Genomic DNA, 18,980 nt, shown 5'->3' with positions numbered 1-18,980 from the left:
ATCTCATGTGAAAGATATATAACTTATGTAGTGACTAATAAATAAATAATTAATAATTAGGGATTAAATTGTAATTAGGTTAAACATGAAAAGTTTTTAAAGATAATTATGTGAGTAGTGGTTATAAAAGGGGTTAATATTCACTAATATGAAACAAAGTCCCTTTCCTGAACTAAAGTGTAATCTCTGGTCATCACAAACATAGAGAGACAGAAAGAATAATAAAAAGAGTGAAATCTTGTTTCTTTTCTCTTTCAAGAAATCAAAGTGCAATCTTGTTTCTCTTTTCTTCCAAGAAATCAAAGTGCAATCTTGTTTCCCTCATCTTCCAAGAAATCAAAGTGCACCGGAGAGAAGTCGTATTACAGAGAAATGTACGCATTGTTTATCTTTTATTTATGAGAATCATAGATTTTAAGATCGTGTTGATTTCTTTTAATTATTAATCTTAAAAATCATTTTTACGATCATGACCACCAACATGACTATTACTGACACCACCGTTACTATCAGTAGCGACAATAACAGTTATGTTGGTGGCGGCACAGTGATCATGATAACAATCACGATGGCAGTGGTTGTGGTGATAGTGGTGATTGTAATGACGATCTTAATATAAATTAAATCGTTAAAATATTTAATTTTTTGTTTGATAAATTTTACAAAAATTTTATAATTAAATGAATTTTTAATTTGAATTTAAAATGTTTAGCCTTTTATTTTAATTCAACGGATGAGAATGACATTCATATAACAGTGATTTTCATATGATATGTCTCATGATAACTCTGCTGGTTAAAAAGACAAGGGATGCGTAGCACTTGCCGCTAATATTCAACTTGAATCAAGCAAGCAACATTGATGGTTACGAATTTATAAATTTTGTTCAATGTTGCGAATTTATAAATTTTGATTCGCATATTCCATTCCACTGGGCATTCTAAATTACTTATCTTTCAATGGATTTATAATTTCCAGTCCACGCCTAGCCTTGCAATACTTATCTTTCAAGTTAAATTACGCATTTTAAATAACCCCCTATTTATGACCACGTATTTGCATGAAAGTTGCCTTTCATTGCCATGCATCTTCCCTCCAACTCAAATCATTTCTTCAAACTATCCAACTTATAAAAACTTCGTACCCCATTGTACAGAGGCTCTTCGCTATGCGAAGGTATGGGGGAGAGATGTTGTACGCAATCTTACCCTTGCATATGCAAAGAGGCTGTTTCCAGATTCGAACCCATTACCTATGCTTCACTTTTATTATTTCGTTCCCTCAATATGATTTTTCGTTGGTCAGGTTGCGTGGGAAACGCACAAACCAGCTGTAGTTACCTACCTCAGATTACATGTGTTTATTTAGCTCAAATGGGGCAATGCACACCCAATTTAAAGAAAGAATAATAGGGAACATTTGGTGACCACCCATTACTGTAGAATCAAATTTGGGAGTTTGTTTTAATTTGGCTTTAATTGTGTTTGTTTTGTCTCTTCGATTTGGATTGCCTTTATTTCTTATCCTTTGATATTTTTTTAGTCAATAAGGTCGATTTTTTTTTAAAAAAAAATTAAGTAAAATTAGTCATAGTAGTAAATTTTCTTTTAACTAAAATCCTCGCATTCTCATTTTTTTTATCTAAATATTTAGGAATGTCTGAAAATTGCGCATGATCTGGATTAAAGAGATTAAAGTGTAATTAATCTTTTTATTTTCAATTTTAAAGAGGTAGGAAAAAAAAGCGTTCGAAGCTCTAACGAAAATAACTGTTAGTATAAGCTGAATATGATTAGTTAAGGCCATCTCCAACATAGAATGATTTTAGAAAAGCAACTGGAGAAAACTTTATCAAGAACATAAAACATGTCATATTGGAGGAATAAGTGCTTCATATATATATATATATAACAACTCAACCTTTTGTTCATTTTATTAGTCCCACATATTATTTATGTACATCATAAGTGGGAAGCTGTCCCACCAAGAGATCGAAATAGAGAATATTTATATAGTAGAAACATTTTTTTAAAAAAAAAAACTTGACGTAAATATATGTTTTTCAACTCCTATAATATAATATTGCTTTTTCTGTGTCTTTGTAAAATTCTTGTAATATATAAATAAGATCCTACCAATTTTTTTCACAAGCACTAATTCAAAATAAACAAAATATTATAAAAACAAAAACATCAAAAAATGGATATATAAATGGATATATAATGTTGGATTACAAGTGTGAGGTGAAGTGTATAGAAGTAGAAATATTGAATACCATATAAGTGAGGAGAATACTCATAAATCTGAGCCTTAAGATTTTGAGTTAGAGTGTGATGTCAGATTTCACTTATGTGGAGACTCCTGGTTCACAGGTGTACCCCTCAAACAAACAGAAACATGGAATATATTACAAGAAACAAAAATATATTTAAAGAAAAAAACTTCTTAAAGTTATTATCTTAGCATAAAGCATCAATCAAGTTGCTTGAAGTAATTAAAATGATGTGCTATATTGAACTGTACAACTAAAAAAAAAATTATTTACGAGACTTGCTGGGTAAAATTGCCTGAAGACTTGAAACTTTTTTATTTTGCTGAGTTGGCTTATTCTCATTTTAATGTGAACAAACGTAATCAATTATTTTGGTGTAACAATAAATTTCTTCAATGTTCGTCTTCTCTCTGTTTCTCATTCCCCTTTCTCCCATCCAATTATACCTTGAATAGCGTTACCGCAAAAAATACAAAATCAACGTTGAATACCGCAAAAGGTTTTTTTTAAAAAAAACTCAACTATTCACATTATATAAATGAAATCTGGTTCCAAAGGGATGTACAGGAACTAATGTAAGAAATTGTAAGTCTACAATCATATAATTCACAGCTGCTTCCAGAAATAGTTTGTCTATAAAACATAAACTATTTCTAGAAGTCTAATGTTAGTTGAACCAGCAGTGCACATTTGTTTCCATTGTGAACAGACCATGCTGATTGTGCATAGCAATATCTCTAGATCACAGCCAGTAAGTCCTCATGTTGGAATCATCAATGTCAACCTGTATTATATCAGTGATACTCATAAACTTTATCAAAAGTACATGATAGATAAAGTCTAGTAGGATCAGAGATGGCTTATATTTCAGGAATTGTAACTAGTTAAAACATATATATACCTGATCATCAAAACCTGCAGGAATCTCAAATTCGGTCCCGGAAGCATCAGCAAGATCCTCAAGAGTATCCTGTAAATCACAAAAGTATATCATACCAATTGTCAAACAAGGTCCTATCACCTGAACCCTTTTCATGGCTTTTCCATCTCAAAGGATACCTCATGGTTGATTATTAGAGGAAAGCAAAAGGACTACCTGCTCATGTAGACTAAGAGCATGATTCTCCACTTGGATGGACAAGTTGTCAGTAACTGATTCAGCAGTTCCGATAATAAACTGAAACAAAATTAAATTGAAGGACATAATATTCAAAATTAGATAAGCTTTTAAGTTATATTCTTGAAATAACACCCCAAATTCCCAAACCAAAACGCCATACAAGCTACAAAAAACACACCAAAGGACTATGGATAAAAGTCATAAAACGAATATCATTATCCACACTGGGCCTAAAACACACCAAATGTGACTTGGTCTCCATTTGTATGCTGGAACTATGTGTGTCTCTCATGAATATTGTTTAGGTTCCACGCATCCATGAGCTAGTAATCTTTCTTCAACACTCATTAGATTTCTAATTTTCAGTAGCTGAGCTTTTATTAAAACCTCTGATCTCCAGGTTACACAAACTTCTTCAGGAAATTTATTGACAGGTGTTTTCTGGTGGAAATTGAATGGAAGGAACAATTTATTTAAAGTTTTGAACTTCATATACTAATAAGAGACTCAGATATGCTCATCCGTGTATCAGCTCCATTTAATTAACTTTTAAAAACTAATCAAATTTTGAATGAAAAGGTTTTGCAGACCATAGCAAATTATGCTATATCATGTTTGAGTTAAACAAATTGTCAATTTTGCATTTTCAATTATGAAATTATCTACTCAATGAAAGTAAATTGCATAATCCCATATAAGCAAATAAGACAAATTTCCTCATCATAGCTTAAGCAAAATTTAGTCCCACTAAATTATATTGAAAAAGTAAATAAATACACTAATACAAATAAATAGATAAAACCTGGTCATTTGTCTTCTCAGGTGACCGACTGGAATCCATTTGCACAGGCTTAGTTTCTTCAGGGCTTCCCTAATAGATAAAATTTTACAAGTTCACAGTCAATAAAACAGTGTCATGCGTCAGCATAAGGATCAGTGTTCCATCATGCAAATGGTACTCAAAAGTCAAATATTTGATAATAATCATCATCAGCAAGCACAAATTTGAAAAACCAAGCATTTGCCTCATATGGACCCTCAAAACAATATACTGATACAAAACAACTTGAAGAGTTTTCGTGCACTTTCATAACCCTTTGTCAAAGTTTAGTAAACAAAGGAGACCACTAATGTCACAAGAAAATAAAAGGTTCAAGAAACAGTTACAGCATCAACAAAATAAAAAATTATTAATTTGAGAAAGAAAATTCCAACAAAAATACCTCCTTGTCCTGCTTAGCAAAAGAATGTTCGGCTTCTGTTGTTGAAGGCTTTATATCAGCTGAAGTATCCTTAAAATAAAGAGAATGTTATTAGACTTGAAATTCCAAACATCTTTTGAGCACAGATTATATCAGAAATTTCAAATTTGAGACTACTAGGAGTGAAAGTACAGAATTAAGTGTGTAGTTTCTTCAGATTTTGAGGGCAAGTAGTCCTAACAAAAAAGGGTAGGGAATAGACACAACCTATTTCTCCATAGGATTTGTTAAAAAAATTCTATTGCTTTGCCAAAATTTTCATGTTTTCATCGCCTAACACCTCTAGTCATATTTCATCAACAATAAATGTGTGATGTAGACATGCATTGGAAGAATTTGTTTATTCCTTTATTCTTTAGATGTAATGCAGGAAGACAATATATTTTAATCTTGCTTATTTACAATAGGAGAAAGTATGACAATGGAAGACAAGAAGACAAGAAATTGTCCAATGACAATATGAAAAATAAAAAATACCAGTTCATTTTGTTCAAAAGCAATCCTTGCTGCTTTGCTGAGATCTCTCAGAGTTCCCTTCAAATCAATGAGGCATGAAAATGAAGATCAGTAATTGGATATGATACTATAAGGTTGCCCTAGTCACTTCAGGCAAGATGGGAACATAAACTTTTTCAGTTGGTACTTGGTAAAAAACTAGTCTCACATGGCCACAACAATTCAGACATGCAAAATAATCATCTTTCACACAATTCCAGGACTATAATAACAACAAATTGATAACTGCAATAGATACGATGTTGAATAGACAGAACATTGTTATTCTTCTGGTTGAAGCAGAAAGACAGTGCATGCTATAAATAATATTCTTCATGTTGACACAAAAACCCTATTTTCAAATCATAATTGATAAAACTATCACTTGTCAGTGATGCCAACAGGTAGTATCTCTTCAGTTTTCCTTTGTTAGACTATGATACAAACTGATTATCTCATTTGGAATAAAAAGAAATGATTAATAAATCACTAAAGATAAATGTCTAGGCACTAATACCAGACATTCAAAGAGAAAAGAGTTTAAAAGAAATCTTAGAAAAATATTTGTTTACTAAAATTTGATGACATTACAGAAAACAACAGCTAGTGTGTTTAAGGCATGGGTTCTAGTTAGTCTTAAATAAAGCTATAAAAGAGAGATCGGCATGCCACATTTGATTTTGGAAAGAAACACTTACAACAATAAATAACCAGAAACATAGTTCCATGCTAGGCTAAAAGAGATATTAATTACCTTATTTGCCCACATGAGCCCACAGGCATTGCACAGAGATCTTGGACCTGCTGGTCCTCGACGCATAGCTGGAGTAGACTTCTCACTAATTCCACAATGCTGGCATCTACGTTCACTTAACAATGGCAGAGTTGCCGCCCGACAATAACATATTAGCATCAACACGCTATAGATTAAGAATAAAAATCATTGCATCCTTGCATTTCAAACAAAGATATAACTTTGTAACTCACGTAGATTCTGGGCAAGGAGTACCATTGCTTGAATCCCAATTTTCAGCAGGAGATTTGTAGTCTTCCTTCATTGATGCAAACTGTCCATTCTTACGATGCATCCTATTAGATAACCAAGTACTGTCAATCTCAAGAAAACTAGCCTATACATCTAGACTCTAGAGGCCAAACAGAACATCAACATATTAGCGTCAAAAGTAAAACTCCAATTCTTATTTTGAAAGTTAGGACATTCTAATGCTTTGCAAGAAACAGAGACACAACCCCAAAATACCAATCACCAATGTAGACTCTAAACAACATAAACACTTACATATGAAAGAGAGAAAGAGGGGGGCAAGGACAAGGAGGGGGAATGTTACTCCCAAAGCACAGATGTGAACCCATGTATTCACTCGATCATAAGTCAGTTCATGAGTTTTAACCAAAAAAAAAAAACTCTTAACAAGTAGAGTAAATTATACACTCCACCCTTGAGAAATGTCAAATGTCTTATGTCTAAATTACATTATCCTCCCATCATTTTAAAAATTACACTTTCCTCCCCTAAGAGAATTATGTGAGTCCAATTACATGTGAATCAGTTACTGGCGGTGAGCAACTATAAATAAACTTCTTTCATCTTCTAAGGTCATCAAAAGCTAATTTTATAAATTATATTATTAATTTTAGGACTTTATGAATGCAGTGATGTTTTGCATACTCACATTATTGGCTTTGAAACTTTACTTGAGATCTTTATTTCATCTTCATAAGTCCCAAAGTTAATAATAGGGAGTCAAAAAAGGAGAAGAATTGACCCTAAAAGGCCCATTTACATCAAAATAAACTAAATTGTAGCACATATAAATCTCTTAGGAGAGATCAGTGTATCTTTAAAAATAAAAGGAGATGACAATACAATTGAAGCATTTCTCAAGGGAGGGGAGAGTAACTCACGGCAACAAAATATGCATTTCTTTTTTAACAATTGATAAATGTTTGTACGGCCATTCACAATATAAAATGAGAAAATGTGAAACAAAAAGTGACATTAATTTTGGGAAAAGAAAATATGGCACAATACTTCAGTGTTCCCACTTCCCAACTATCCTCATCCTACCTCTGGGCAACCTCTTTACGGCAAGAATACCGGATTTTCTTCTCAAAACATCTCTCTTTTCGTTTTTCACGAAACCTAACAAGTGATGCAAATCTTCGTGAAAGCTTTGAACTTCGGGAAGGATCATTTATTTCCTGGCATACAATAACAAGTTTTAGAACACTTAATAATATGTTAAAGAAACAATTATTGATAAAATATATCAGAGAAAAGCAATTCCTAAAGAAATACCCTAATGTCCTGATAGTTTTGCTGCAGCAAAATGTCAGAGGTGGGGGCACTATTTGTCATTTCCTGCGCTCCCAAGAGTAATAATACGGCCTGCACCTGCATTTCAGAAGAAAAATAAAAGGATCATCAAACCCGAAAAATGTGCAACCATTCTATAGAAGTTGTGCAAAATGGGAGGCACATCCAATCCAATGGAATAATTTAACAGGTCACAAATGATCATTTGTAGCTATCTTAAAAATTTAAAAGCTTCAGAGAGGATCGGGCATAGATGCCATTATCACCATCATTTCGTAATCATACAATAAAAAACCAACCAAAGGGTCATTCACAGAAAGAAGAAGCAATAGCAAGGCATCAAAGGGAGAAAGACCAAAACCTAAAAATCCCAGAAAGCTACATTCCCAGTACTACATTGAGAAATCACTTGACTTACTCTGGCAAAAAACATCAATAACCACTGCATAGGTAACCAATGATTTCCCAACACTTTTTTTTTCCTTTTAATTTGAAATAAAAATATCATTACCGGATACCAACACATGAACTCACAAAAAAATCCCTATCTGACACAGGTTTTTTTTTTTCTTTTTCTCTTAAGCGATTTAAAACACTAAATTCAAACACTTCTTCAAATTGGTCAGTGAGACAAGAAACGAAATCGACACCGTGCCATGCCTCAATAACAATCGAGAAAAAAAAATAGTTTTTCCAATTAAAAAAAACAATTTGAAAAAACATGTTCTTCTCAGTGAATAAAATTCTAAATTTTGAAATATAATAAAAGAGAAGAGGAACCTTTTCCGGCGTAACTGCTGGGAAAACATAGACTTCGCCTTCGAAGGAAATGGTGAGTTCGCTGGCTCTGGCGTGCATAGCAGAAGAAGCATTGGTGACCGGAACGGCTTCTTCCCCTTCATCGGAACAATTGGCGTAATGGAACGGTTGGAAGCCGTCGACTTGCATGGGAACCGGCGGCGGCGGTGGCGGGTCTTCCCCGTTGTCGCTCGGATTGTTCAGGCTGTTATCCATTTCGCAAGAAGCATCACTCACAGTCGCGGAACCCTAAGAGAAGAAGGAGAAGAGTGTGTTTGAAGGAGTGAATAGATTAGATAGATAGAGTGAGGGAATGAGCGTAGAAAGAAAGAAAGAAATTAGTAGAAAAGAATAGAAATGGAAAATATTGAGTGAGAGAGAGAGAGAGAGTGCTGTTTCCTAGACACAACACAGCACACTGCCTTCCCCACTCAATGAGAAAGAAAGAAAAAATGGGTTCTTAATTTCATCAACCATTTTCAAATTCTCAATGTGAAAGTGTGATGCCATTATAAATCGAAAAATTTAAATTTGTGTGATTATTTTATTAAAATTATAATGTTTAATGATAATTTAATAAGAAATTATGTTATATTTATGAGATTATTTTATTAAAATTATAATTTTTAATGATCAAAATTTGTGATGGATTTATGAAGCAAAGGCAATTTTTTTATATAATTATGTAGGTTTGTTAATATGTAAAATGATTTTTTACTGGTAGACAATAGAAAAAATTACACTCACCATGTATGAAACTTAAATTATTTACATTATTGGTCAACAATAATTCGGAATTTGACTTCTCTAAAGAGAGAGCATGATAAAGTGAATAATTTAATGTTTTATTTGAATAAATTTCTCATTAGGCATCTATATGAAAATAAAAGGTAAAACGAATTGATTTTTTCTCAATGCTAAAATCAAATCATGCAATTAGTACTCTAATATAAAAATCAATAAATTTACCTTAAAAGAATGTTTGTAATCGGATGATAATAATGTCCGTGCATTATTTATTACTTATTCATCCTTTGAAAGGTGCAAAGCTACAAATCCAAAGTACAAAAGTGGTGTTGGAAAACTTCACCCCGGGGAACTGGGGAAGTATATTTTCTTCTTTTTTGGTGGTTCTAGTTGTTGGAGGAAGATATTGTAATCATGAATGTTGAAGAAGAGGTTCAGCGTCTCAGCCAAGAAATCAAGAGGCTTGGTAAGGTCCAAGCAGATGGTTCTTACAAGGTATAAATAACAAAAACACTACTTTTTCTTTCTCTTCATCTTTCAATCTTCATTTTTATTATGTTCCTATGAGTCTACACGCATAATAATATATGGTGTTTGCTTCATTCTTATAGATCTAGATCATGATGTCATTTGTGTGATCTTGGGTCGTTAACAAAATCGGATCTTAACTTTATAATGTTCATAGGGATCTTATTTTATCTTTGTATCCAACTCAGGATCTAGGCTTAACTCTCTAGTCTTGGATTGAAAACTGAGGGTGAGATAATTGAGTATTGGTTATGCAAATTGCATAACCAATTTGTCTTTGTTTTGTGTCAATTGAGTTTTGGTTACCCAGAAGGAAGATCGTTCCTTTCCTTGCGAGAACTGTGATTTCAACCACCTTTCACTTTTGCATAGATTAGGATGAATGAAACTTAAGCACCAACATCTGTTATGCTGGTGAAATTTCATTATAAACATTATTGAATTACCTATATCAATTACCTATATCAGTAGATATAGGTAAAGAAAAATTAGAGAGGAGAGATAGTATGTGGGAAACCTTCAAAATACAAAATTGATCAGGTCAGTGAAACAGAAGTTGGTTTCCCTTTTCAATGCGATGAAGCATATTGATGTAACAATAAAAACCTGTCAAATTTTGTGATCCAATAGCATCATAAAAATTAAACTTTGGCTATGATGTTCAGATTGTTCAAGGAGGCAGCAAGTAAAGTCCACTGCATCACTTTAATAATGTTTTTGTAGGGGGCTGAGATAGTTTGTTCTGTTCACATGCATTAATATGTTTACAAGCTCTATGGTAGAAAAATCTAGCAATCAAACAGTGCAGTGTATTTTTTTTTACTAAGATCTCAATTTAAGTCATGGCAAGTAAATGAATTTATTTGCATGTACATGAGCATCTGTGTGCAATTTGTAGTTTTCATCTTTAATCTTCAGGTGGACTTCTTTTTGCTGATCTGTTATCCCCTAATGAATAGCTTTTCTTGAATTGATGAACAAAATATGTCTTGTATTGTTCAGGTAACATTTGGAACACTATTTAACGATGATGAGTGTGCAAATATATTTGAAGCACTTGTTGGAACACTAAGAGCAGCGAAAAAGCGTAAAGTACTGACATACGAGGGTGAGCTACTGCTGCAAGGAGTCCATGACAATGTGGAAATCACTCTTAATCCTGCCCCTGCAGAAGCAGCAGCAGCTGCCAACTGATACAATGGTTACATGCCATACAGTATCCTGTGCAACTTGAACCACCAACTCGTTTTTATGACCCGTAATACTATTATGCATGAATCTGTAATATGAGTGTGGAGACTTAAAAATTCATCTCGTAAATATTTGAGGTAAATGTTATAGTATGAATGAAATGCTAAAACCAGGATTCCTGGGTTGTGGTTTTTATGAAATTATATTCTACCTATTTTTATACATCTTTTTCCTTTTTTCTATCGAGTAAATATAATTACTCTTTGTTTTATTCTCATTACGATGTAGATTCATAACCATTGAAATTATGCATTATCAAATGTTAACACGCTTTTACTTCAGCAAATTGGGCGGGATTGCTTATCAAACTATTTCTCAAGTGTTTCACAATGACGGACAATAAAATGAGACGTAACGCGAGTTCACCTAAAATCATATGAAATAGAACCACACCAGTAGTTGAATTAAGAATGTCATGCGTAACAGGGTGATATTCAAAAAGGAACTAACTGGTAACAAAAATGCTAAATCTGATGAATTTAACTTGCTATTACAGTATTATCCAAAAGAATCAAGTGACTATTGTTAAATAAGTACACTGTCGTTCCCATCGAACAACCTATGGTGTGAATTGATTTACCGGTCCATTAAGGGAATGTCTATTGCAACTCTTATATGTCTATTGTCATCCACATTTAAATAACTTTTTGTTAAAAACAATCTATTTTGTAATAGAAATTTTATGAAATTTAATTAAATAAGAGTGACAATGACACATTAGAGTGACAGTAGACACCAAGATTACTAGCAGGGAATGGCAAATGGTGTGGATATTTTCCTATATTGTACATGCTTTCAGGTAGGACAATAAGGATTTTTAAAAAAGGTAAAAACTAGTTGAGAATTAATGGGTCATCAGTGAGGGGATATTGTCACGATGATCCAGCGAGAATAAATGCTTGGAGAAGGCTCTGTGCTGCTCGAGTTTCATCGGGTGTACCGGATATGATAATAGTCCTGTCACTTGTTCCAGGACGAGGTTCGTGGACAATAACCTTTGCCCCTGATATCTGACAGCATAAACAGAACAATGTTAAAAAAGGGGGATAATAGAGTCTTCCACAATATTTTTGTAAAAAGTCCCATTGTTCATCATAGCAATACCACATCCAAAAAACAATACAGAAGCACTAGATAATGTAGTGCTTCCAAAATATCAAGTAATTTTAGCATCATCGCACATTTAATTTCTAGTAACAGACATGTGAACAAATAAACCAATTATGGAATTATATTAGTGAACACACAAGCAAGATCACAAAAAAGATTAATGCGAGGAGCACTTAAGCAACTAAACAAAGTATATGTTCATAAACTCATTCGAGATTGTGTACCTGTCTCAGGCGAGCCAGATTGCTGCCATTTTCCCCATATACAGAGCCAATAACATCATCAGGAACCGCAATTTGCACAGTTGTATTAGTAACAATGGCAGTTTTACTCCCACTGCAGACCAAAAAGAGTAATAATAAGAACTCAACACTTTGTGACATCTAATAATATGCTTGAGAAACTGTTTCCACTGCTCATTCAGAAACAACCTTTTTTAGTCAGGTTTTTGGGGTGTTGAAGAATTTAGTGGGGATTACATATTGTTTACTAATAGGACCATAGGAGACTCCTGGATACGAACCCAGGTTATGCAATTGTCATGGGGTGGAAAGTTAACTAGGTGAGCCAAGCCTTGTTGACATCAGAAACCATGTCATAGTAGTCTCAAGACTTCATTCAATGTTAGGGCTCCAAATAATAGCAAATAAACAATGATCCCAAGAAGGTCAATATTGAATAAAACAAAAGATGCCAGCCAAGTGTAATGATTTTCCACCAAAAAGCAGAGTAAGTGGTACAACAGAAATAATTCTCTGCAAGAAAATGTGACAATATGAGTTTGGTGCAAACAAGCAATGCACACATGAGATCTGACCAAGTTAGTATGCCACAAAAATCAACACTGGTTACACTAAATCATAAGTAGCATTCCTAGTTATCCAAATCTTTGATCCTGTAGTCCTAAGAAAGCCTAAAGTTTGCTTCTCATAAAATCATCAATCTCCATTAAAACAAGTGTAATTTATTTTGCACATCACCAACCTGACAAGTTCTAAGCCACCTTTTTGAGAAGTCAATCCCCGACTAACACCATTGGTGACTCTGGAATTGATCCCAGCCACTGTCTGCCGCCAAATTTAATTAGTTGATAGGGAAAACTTGGAAAGGAAAACCAGCAAGCAGAGAGAAAGCAATATACCTGTGGTGCCTGTAATCCTGGCAAAGAATGTCTATTGAGACTAAGAGAAACAGCAACAGTTGGTTTGCCTCCAGATAGAACAGAGGAAAGGCTCCTCGCTCCGCCACTGTTTTGTGTACTAACAAAAAGATTATCTCGCAGTCTACCGGTTGCATTATATATTGCAGCTTGAACATTTGAAAACTCTCCTGATATCTGAGGGAAAAGTGAATAATGATAGTATAAACAGAGGATCAAATTTGGTCATTTTTCTGATTGGGGTAAGCATAAACTATCACAGTAACTATATGCCACATCTAAAACCCCACTCTTAATGTTGAACAGGATACATAAATATATCGTACCATTTATGCAAGGATACTTTCTCCTCTGAAAAAATGGATATGAAAATGAAACAGAAGCTTTATGAAATATACCCCAAACAACCAATAGTGGCAACAATAGGTAAGGCTAAACTTGCTATAGCAACTATTCCTCCTACAATAAGCATAATTATCTATATTTATCAGGATAAGCCAGAGGTGGTTTGAAGCTTGGTGGATGTCAATCAAAAGTATTACTAGTCTAAAACACTGACTCAAAATCTCAAACATATATTATGAACAGAATTTAAGCTTGGTGGATGTCAATCAAAAGTATTACTAGTCTAATAGTAGCCTGGTGAGAATCATTTACTTTTATTCTCTAGGAACACTTCTCTTTTTAATTTTCTTTTACCCCAATCTGAACTGACAGACCAAAAATCAAAAAGTCAACTGGTAAGAATAGGACTACATTCATACACATAGGGATAACAGATACTTTTGCATAATATACCGGGATGAGAGTGGACTTATATATCTTAAAATAATACCAAATGTCACATGATGAAAAAGATTGGTGATATTTGCAGAAAAGAAAAAGAGAATAGCTGGCACAGTTAAATGAGCACATGGAATGAGAAAACTTTTATAGTCTATGGGGGAAAAGGTTTCTGATTTGCAGCATATACAAAATAGCATGTTAAAAAAATCAGCACATTCTAATTGTGAAAACAAATAAAGAATCATCTCCACACCTGTACCAATTGATCATTATCCGATACACACTTTGGAACCTTATCATTCCCAATTACTCTTATGTTAGCCCCTGTGGCTTTCCGCATTTCTGAGACTATTGCTCCTCCTTTCCCTAATAAACAACCCACTTGGTTTGATGGGACTACAAGTTGTGCAGTAACATATGACTCCTTTTTTGATCCCATGTCTAGCCCCTTCTCAACACCAGCCTCAACAGACTTGGAGAAAACAAGAACAACAGCCTTCTGTGCAGGAGAATATCTTGATTCAGGGTTCTGCTAAAAATGAAGCCACAAGCAAAAGAAAAATTAATAGAAATAGTAATAAAATATATACATATATATATGCACGCACACACACAAGACATAGAAGGTAGAAGAGAAGTAAAAGCAAAAGGATTACATTTAACAAACCTCTGAAGCAGTAATAGTAACTAGTCGATCCTCGCACTCAACTAATGAAGGACCAAAACTTATAATAGCCCCTGATTCATTCTGAAGAGCTCTTACAATACTGCCCCCCTTTCCAATTACGGCTCCAACTCTATCATTGGAACAAATAATTCTAAAGGTAACTTCCTGCTGAAGTGCTTTTGGATCCAGGGCTGAGACTCTATTAACTTCAGCTGATAATTTAGGAGCTCCAGAGGCATTGCCATTAGACCTATTGGATAAAGTGGATAATGTAGAGCTCCTTTGCAGACGACGATCTATATGCAAATTAGTTAAAGACTCAAGTGGAACTGAACATGTCTCAGACCGAACCACTTCATAATGTCTGCTTCCCGTCATCTTTGTTCTATCAGGAGGAGGACAATCTTGAAGACAACCGGAGACAGCAACAAGTGCCTTCTTTACAGATGTCAGCTGGCCTTCTACCTGATAACTCCAAAAGATCCTTTCTCAGAATTAAAAAAAAAATATATTGGACAGCACATTCAAATGTCCCATAATCATGAGTTGGAAAATGTTCCCAACCTTAAGCATGAAATTGTAGTCTTTTCTTACATTGCATCCAAGGTATGAAAATAGTCAAAGGCAAAAGGTTCCAAGGCTAAGCACAACATAGACCCATAGCTCCCGTCAAGATACTAAAAAAAAACTGGCATACATTGGTGCCAAAAGGCTCTTTGCTATTCAAAGGTATGAGGGATGGTTATTGTACGCAGACTTACCTTAGCATTTGCAAAGAGGTTGTTTCCGGATTTGAACCCATGACCAACTAGTCGTTATCTATTTTTATAGTTACTATTTAATGAATATTTCAAGAACAGGAGATTAAATTCAGTCCAAAAGTGATTGTATTTGAAAGGAAGGCTTACACAGCTCCATTCATAGATTTCAGAAACAAAAACAAAAAGAACCGCATTGATTATTTACCTAAAAAAGGAACCACATTGATTCAAAACAAAGTGTGGGCACGAACAAAGGCAAACGACAAGCAAACTAACTAAATCAAACCACATGAAAAAGAGATCGGTTTAATGAATGAGATCAAACCAAACAGAAGCTAATCAGTTGAACCCTGTTTGAGACAAACAAGGACAGTGAACATCATAGAGGATGCAGATTGGAAAGAAAGGAAATAGACAAGGCAAGCACAAAATGAATCATATCATGCAGTCTCTAGGGTTCCATTGAAAGGGTGTTCAAAAAATGGGTGGGCTGTCAGGTTTTTTTTTTTTTTTTTTTTAAAAAAAAGGTTTCAGGTATACAGAAAGATCATGTCATTCCATTGAGTTTTTGTAAGATAATAAGATCTTATCAACCTCACAAAAATGAGTTAAAGAAGCTGACCAGGATCACTCAGGGATGAGGGACCAAAAATTGTAAAATTGTTTGATCTTACAAGATCTTGATTTGACTACCATAGATGTAAAACTAATTCACTCTATTCAATTATGATAATATTAATGGACTGGTTTAATTGAATCATGATTAATTTCTGGATGGTGTAGATAATCCATTATAAATCCAAAAGGGACTCTGCTTCTACAACCAGTTCATGAAAATAAAGTGTAAGGCACAGAAAATGTATTAGATGGGGACCACTAGGAGGTCCACAATACGTACATAAGAAGATAACGGTATGACACGATACAGTTCAGGGATATGTGAAATTTTTTAATATCAAGATATAACAAGGCCAAGATACGTTAACAAAAATTTATGTAAGAGACACTCACACTACTAATTGCTCATTAATACATAAAAAATATCAATAGATGAACACAATTTACGAAAAAGATATTTGTGATCATAACAAGTATAGTTACATATCTTTCCCCCACCTTATCAAAATATATTTTGCTTAGTATGAACATGTCAAAAGAAATATACAATTTCCCTGCCCAAGTTAGATTGTCACAAGAAAGTGAAAAACATCATTTGTCCCATCCAAAAGAAGCTTTAATCTAAGAATGACAGGCCTTAGGTCATCGTTTGAAAGAGAGACGCTCCATTTTTAAGCAATGACATTATAAATGCCATTTAACAATAAAAAGCTACAGTAATTACAGTCGCACTTTGCTACAAGCTCCACTTATAGTTTGCAAGAGCTATTCAGTACTTGATATTATGTTATAACTCATATGTATCCATGGAGTATCACTGTATCGGAGCCATATCAAGCAATTTATTTTCAAACAAAAAAAAAATGGATACTTTATGGATATGTATCTGACACGATGCTTGTTAGACACCAATTTTTGTATTTTTTGAGTATCTTGGTTTCACAAGGGCCCAGGCTAACAGTATCCATTTGCTAGATGGCCCATACATAAAAAAATCACTTGTGCAGATGGCCAACATAGCCAACCATTGTTAGCACATCACGTGGCAGGATTACACACTTGTGAACAACCGGATGTATATAAACAAGAAATCATCAGGCAGCTAATCTTTTGACTTATTATATTACTTGCCTCTACAACACGGTCCGTTAGGACTTAAGATTTTGTTGGGAAACCTCCACATTTAAATGCTAATGTTTTCTTATTTAACCACATTAATCAATGTTCACTCTCTTTTTCTGCCTCCATTTGCTTTGAAAAAGAAATTTACCATCTCTATTATAGGCTTTCACATACGACCATTTCACTAATCACTAGTCTTCCACATAAAATTCATTGGCAAAAAAAGTAGGGAAGGAAAATACAGAGGGAAGAACCCTTCATTAACTGATGCTACTTCTTCAAAAACCGTTCTACTTCAACTCTACTCTATCTACTAAGTTGTGAGTAGTTCTATAACTAGATTGACATAATTAATATCTGTAAAAGTTCAACATTTATTCCATCCAATAAATCATAGTTCATAGACGCAGCAATCCATTTAAACTATTCAACTTCAACGTCCAACCTAAAATCAATGCCAAAAACCTAACGACTACACATACTGAACACTATCACTATTCACTAACACAGCAGAAATCCAAAGCACCATGAAAGAACACGAAAAACAGAAAAAAAAAAAAAAAAACATTTAACTGACCTCAACGATTTCATCGGAGGGAGCAGTGCACGCCGGCAAACCTTCGTTCAAAACCCTAATCTTACATCCGGTGTCCATCCTGATCTTCTCCACGACCTTCCCGGCCTTGCCAATGACGGCGCCGACCTGCGAAGTGTCGGCCAGCAGCCGGCAAGAGACCACTCGGTCGCCAACTTCAGTGCCAGCGGTCTCGGCGGCGACGTCGAGAACCCGGTCGAAGACCTTGAGCAGCGCCACCTGCGCCGTGGAGACCTCACCGTCGGAGGCGGCGGCGGGGGCGCTGACGAGGATGACGCGGTCGGGGGAGTCCGGCGGCGCGTCCTCGATTCGGATCTTGGCGCCGGTGGCCTCCTGGAGCGTCTTGATGAGCACGCCGGACTTGCCGATGATGGCGCCCACGCGCGACGCGTGACAGAGGAGACGGAAGGTCACGTGAGTCGTGTAGGGTCTGGAACGGTTCACGTGACCGTTAGAGTGGTTAGGGTTGGAGTTTGGTTCGGCCATGGAAGTGGAACACTCTGCTTTCTGCTTCTGCTTCAGAGGAAGTTGTTGCTTCTTCTTCCCATAACGCTGTTGCTTTTCTCGCGCGCGGCTATTAAGATAATTGAATAATAATTAAATATAAATACTCCACTTTCGCCACTAATTAATCTATCCATGCATTTTTTTTCTCTCTCTCTCTCTCTCATCTGAATTTTTATTTATTTAAAATCTAAATAATGTTTGTGACGGTTTTGTTGTGGCTCCGACCACATGACCTGACAGTTGCAGAAATGAGAGAGAGGTAACTCTGACTCTGACTTTGGTTTGGGATGCTGTAATCAATGTAATGCGCAATGCGCCTCGGGTGTTACATTTCTTACCTGTATTTATTTATTTATGAGTCTAATATAGATTGATAAATGCAAATAAATGAATATAGATAGACACATAGATTATGAATTTAAAATATTATAAATTATTTAACTATATATTTATAAAAAAAAATATTTTCAATTATTATTCATAATTTTTTTTAATTTATATCTTTAAATTTTAGTCATTTTTTGGTGTAGTATTATAATATACTCTCTTGATCTCGAATATAAAAAAAATAAAAATGTTTCACTCTTATTAAAAAAGTTGGCTAGCTTTATTAAATTATATATTTTTAATTAAAAAATTATCTTTCATTAAAACTTTATATTAAATATGAAAAAAGTCTTTATTCTTGTTAATTTATCTGTCAAATATCACACCTTTTAAACTTAACTACATACTAAATAAAATATTATATATTATTTTAAGCTCAACTACATGTTTATAAATCATTACTTTTAATTATTATTAGATCGTGGACGCATGTGGGAGGAGAGTAAATTTTTTTTAT

General features: G+C 34.3%; 3 protein-coding genes across 4 annotated transcripts; 1 reads left to right on the top strand and 2 right to left on the bottom strand.

Annotated features, from left to right (window-relative positions):
• Positions 1–2,767: 2,767 nt before the first annotated feature.
• On the bottom strand, positions 2,768–8,755 carry LOC114419420 (GATA transcription factor 28-like). Its single transcript, XM_028385075.1, has 11 exons — positions 8,268–8,755; positions 7,470–7,565; positions 7,239–7,372; positions 6,137–6,238; positions 5,904–6,018; positions 5,132–5,188; positions 4,616–4,684; positions 4,195–4,263; positions 3,369–3,449; positions 3,174–3,242; positions 2,768–3,056 (listed from the first exon to the last, which is right to left on the bottom strand). Exons 1-11 carry the CDS (start codon positions 8,499–8,501, stop codon positions 3,015–3,017), a joined length of 1,068 nt encoding a protein of 355 aa, XP_028240876.1. The 5' UTR covers positions 8,502–8,755; the 3' UTR covers positions 2,768–3,014.
• Positions 8,756–9,310: 555 nt separating this feature from the next.
• Positions 9,311–10,973, top strand: LOC114419419 (costars family protein-like). The gene is made up of 2 exons (XM_028385074.1): positions 9,311–9,527; positions 10,563–10,973. The coding sequence occupies exons 1-2, from the start codon at positions 9,447–9,449 to the stop codon at positions 10,752–10,754; spliced, it is 273 nt and encodes a 90-aa protein (XP_028240875.1). The 5' UTR covers positions 9,311–9,446; the 3' UTR covers positions 10,755–10,973.
• Positions 10,974–11,215: 242 nt separating this feature from the next.
• On the bottom strand, positions 11,216–18,433 carry LOC114419418 (KH domain-containing protein HEN4-like). Of its 2 annotated transcripts, none has more exons than XM_028385073.1 (7): positions 17,612–18,427; positions 14,534–14,998; positions 14,120–14,395; positions 13,063–13,257; positions 12,906–12,988; positions 12,146–12,257; positions 11,216–11,821 (listed from the first exon to the last, which is right to left on the bottom strand). In XM_028385073.1, exons 1-7 carry the CDS (start codon positions 18,113–18,115, stop codon positions 11,684–11,686), a joined length of 1,773 nt encoding a protein of 590 aa, XP_028240874.1. In that variant the 5' UTR covers positions 18,116–18,427; the 3' UTR covers positions 11,216–11,683. The 2 variants fall into 2 exon arrangements, 1 of the variants encoding a protein (XP_028240874.1); XR_003668257.1 differs by having other exon boundaries at positions 11,490–11,821; positions 12,906–12,984; positions 17,612–18,433.
• Positions 18,434–18,980: the final 547 nt, after the last annotated feature.

The sequence above is a fragment of the Glycine soja genome, chromosome 7, assembly GCF_004193775.1.
Source record: "Glycine soja cultivar W05 chromosome 7, ASM419377v2, whole genome shotgun sequence".
NCBI lineage: Eukaryota > Viridiplantae > Streptophyta > Magnoliopsida > Fabales > Fabaceae > Glycine > Glycine soja.
The sequence above is the reverse complement of the archived record's forward strand: the minus strand, read 5'-3'. Positions and strand labels throughout refer to the sequence as shown.

Bases quoted from the DNA above. Each gene is read 5' to 3' on its own strand.
- LOC114419420 (XM_028385075.1), bottom strand. From the start codon at position 8,501: ATGGATAACAGCCTGAACAATCCGAGCGACAACGGGGAAGACCCGCCA. The intron at 7,373-7,469 runs GTATTTCTTTAG...ATTGTATGCCAG, and splicing joins AAAACTATCAGGACATTAGG to GAAATAAATGATCCTTCCCG. The intron at 4,264-4,615 runs GTATTTTTGTTG...TTTATCTATTAG, and splicing joins TTGCTAAGCAGGACAAGGAG to GGAAGCCCTGAAGAAACTAA.
- LOC114419419 (XM_028385074.1), top strand. From the start codon at position 9,447: ATGAATGTTGAAGAAGAGGTTCAGCGTCTCAGCCAAGAAATCAAGAGG. The intron at 9,528-10,562 runs GTATAAATAACA...TGTATTGTTCAG, and splicing joins AAGCAGATGGTTCTTACAAG to GTAACATTTGGAACACTATT.
- LOC114419418 (XM_028385073.1), bottom strand. From the start codon at position 18,115: ATGGCCGAACCAAACTCCAACCCTAACCACTCTAACGGTCACGTGAAC. The intron at 14,999-17,611 runs GTCAGTTAAATG...TGGAGTTATCAG, and splicing joins CCTCCGATGAAATCGTTGAG to GTAGAAGGCCAGCTGACATC. The intron at 11,822-12,145 runs GTACACAATCTC...TTATGCTGTCAG, and splicing joins ATCTGGCTCGCCTGAGACAG to ATATCAGGGGCAAAGGTTAT.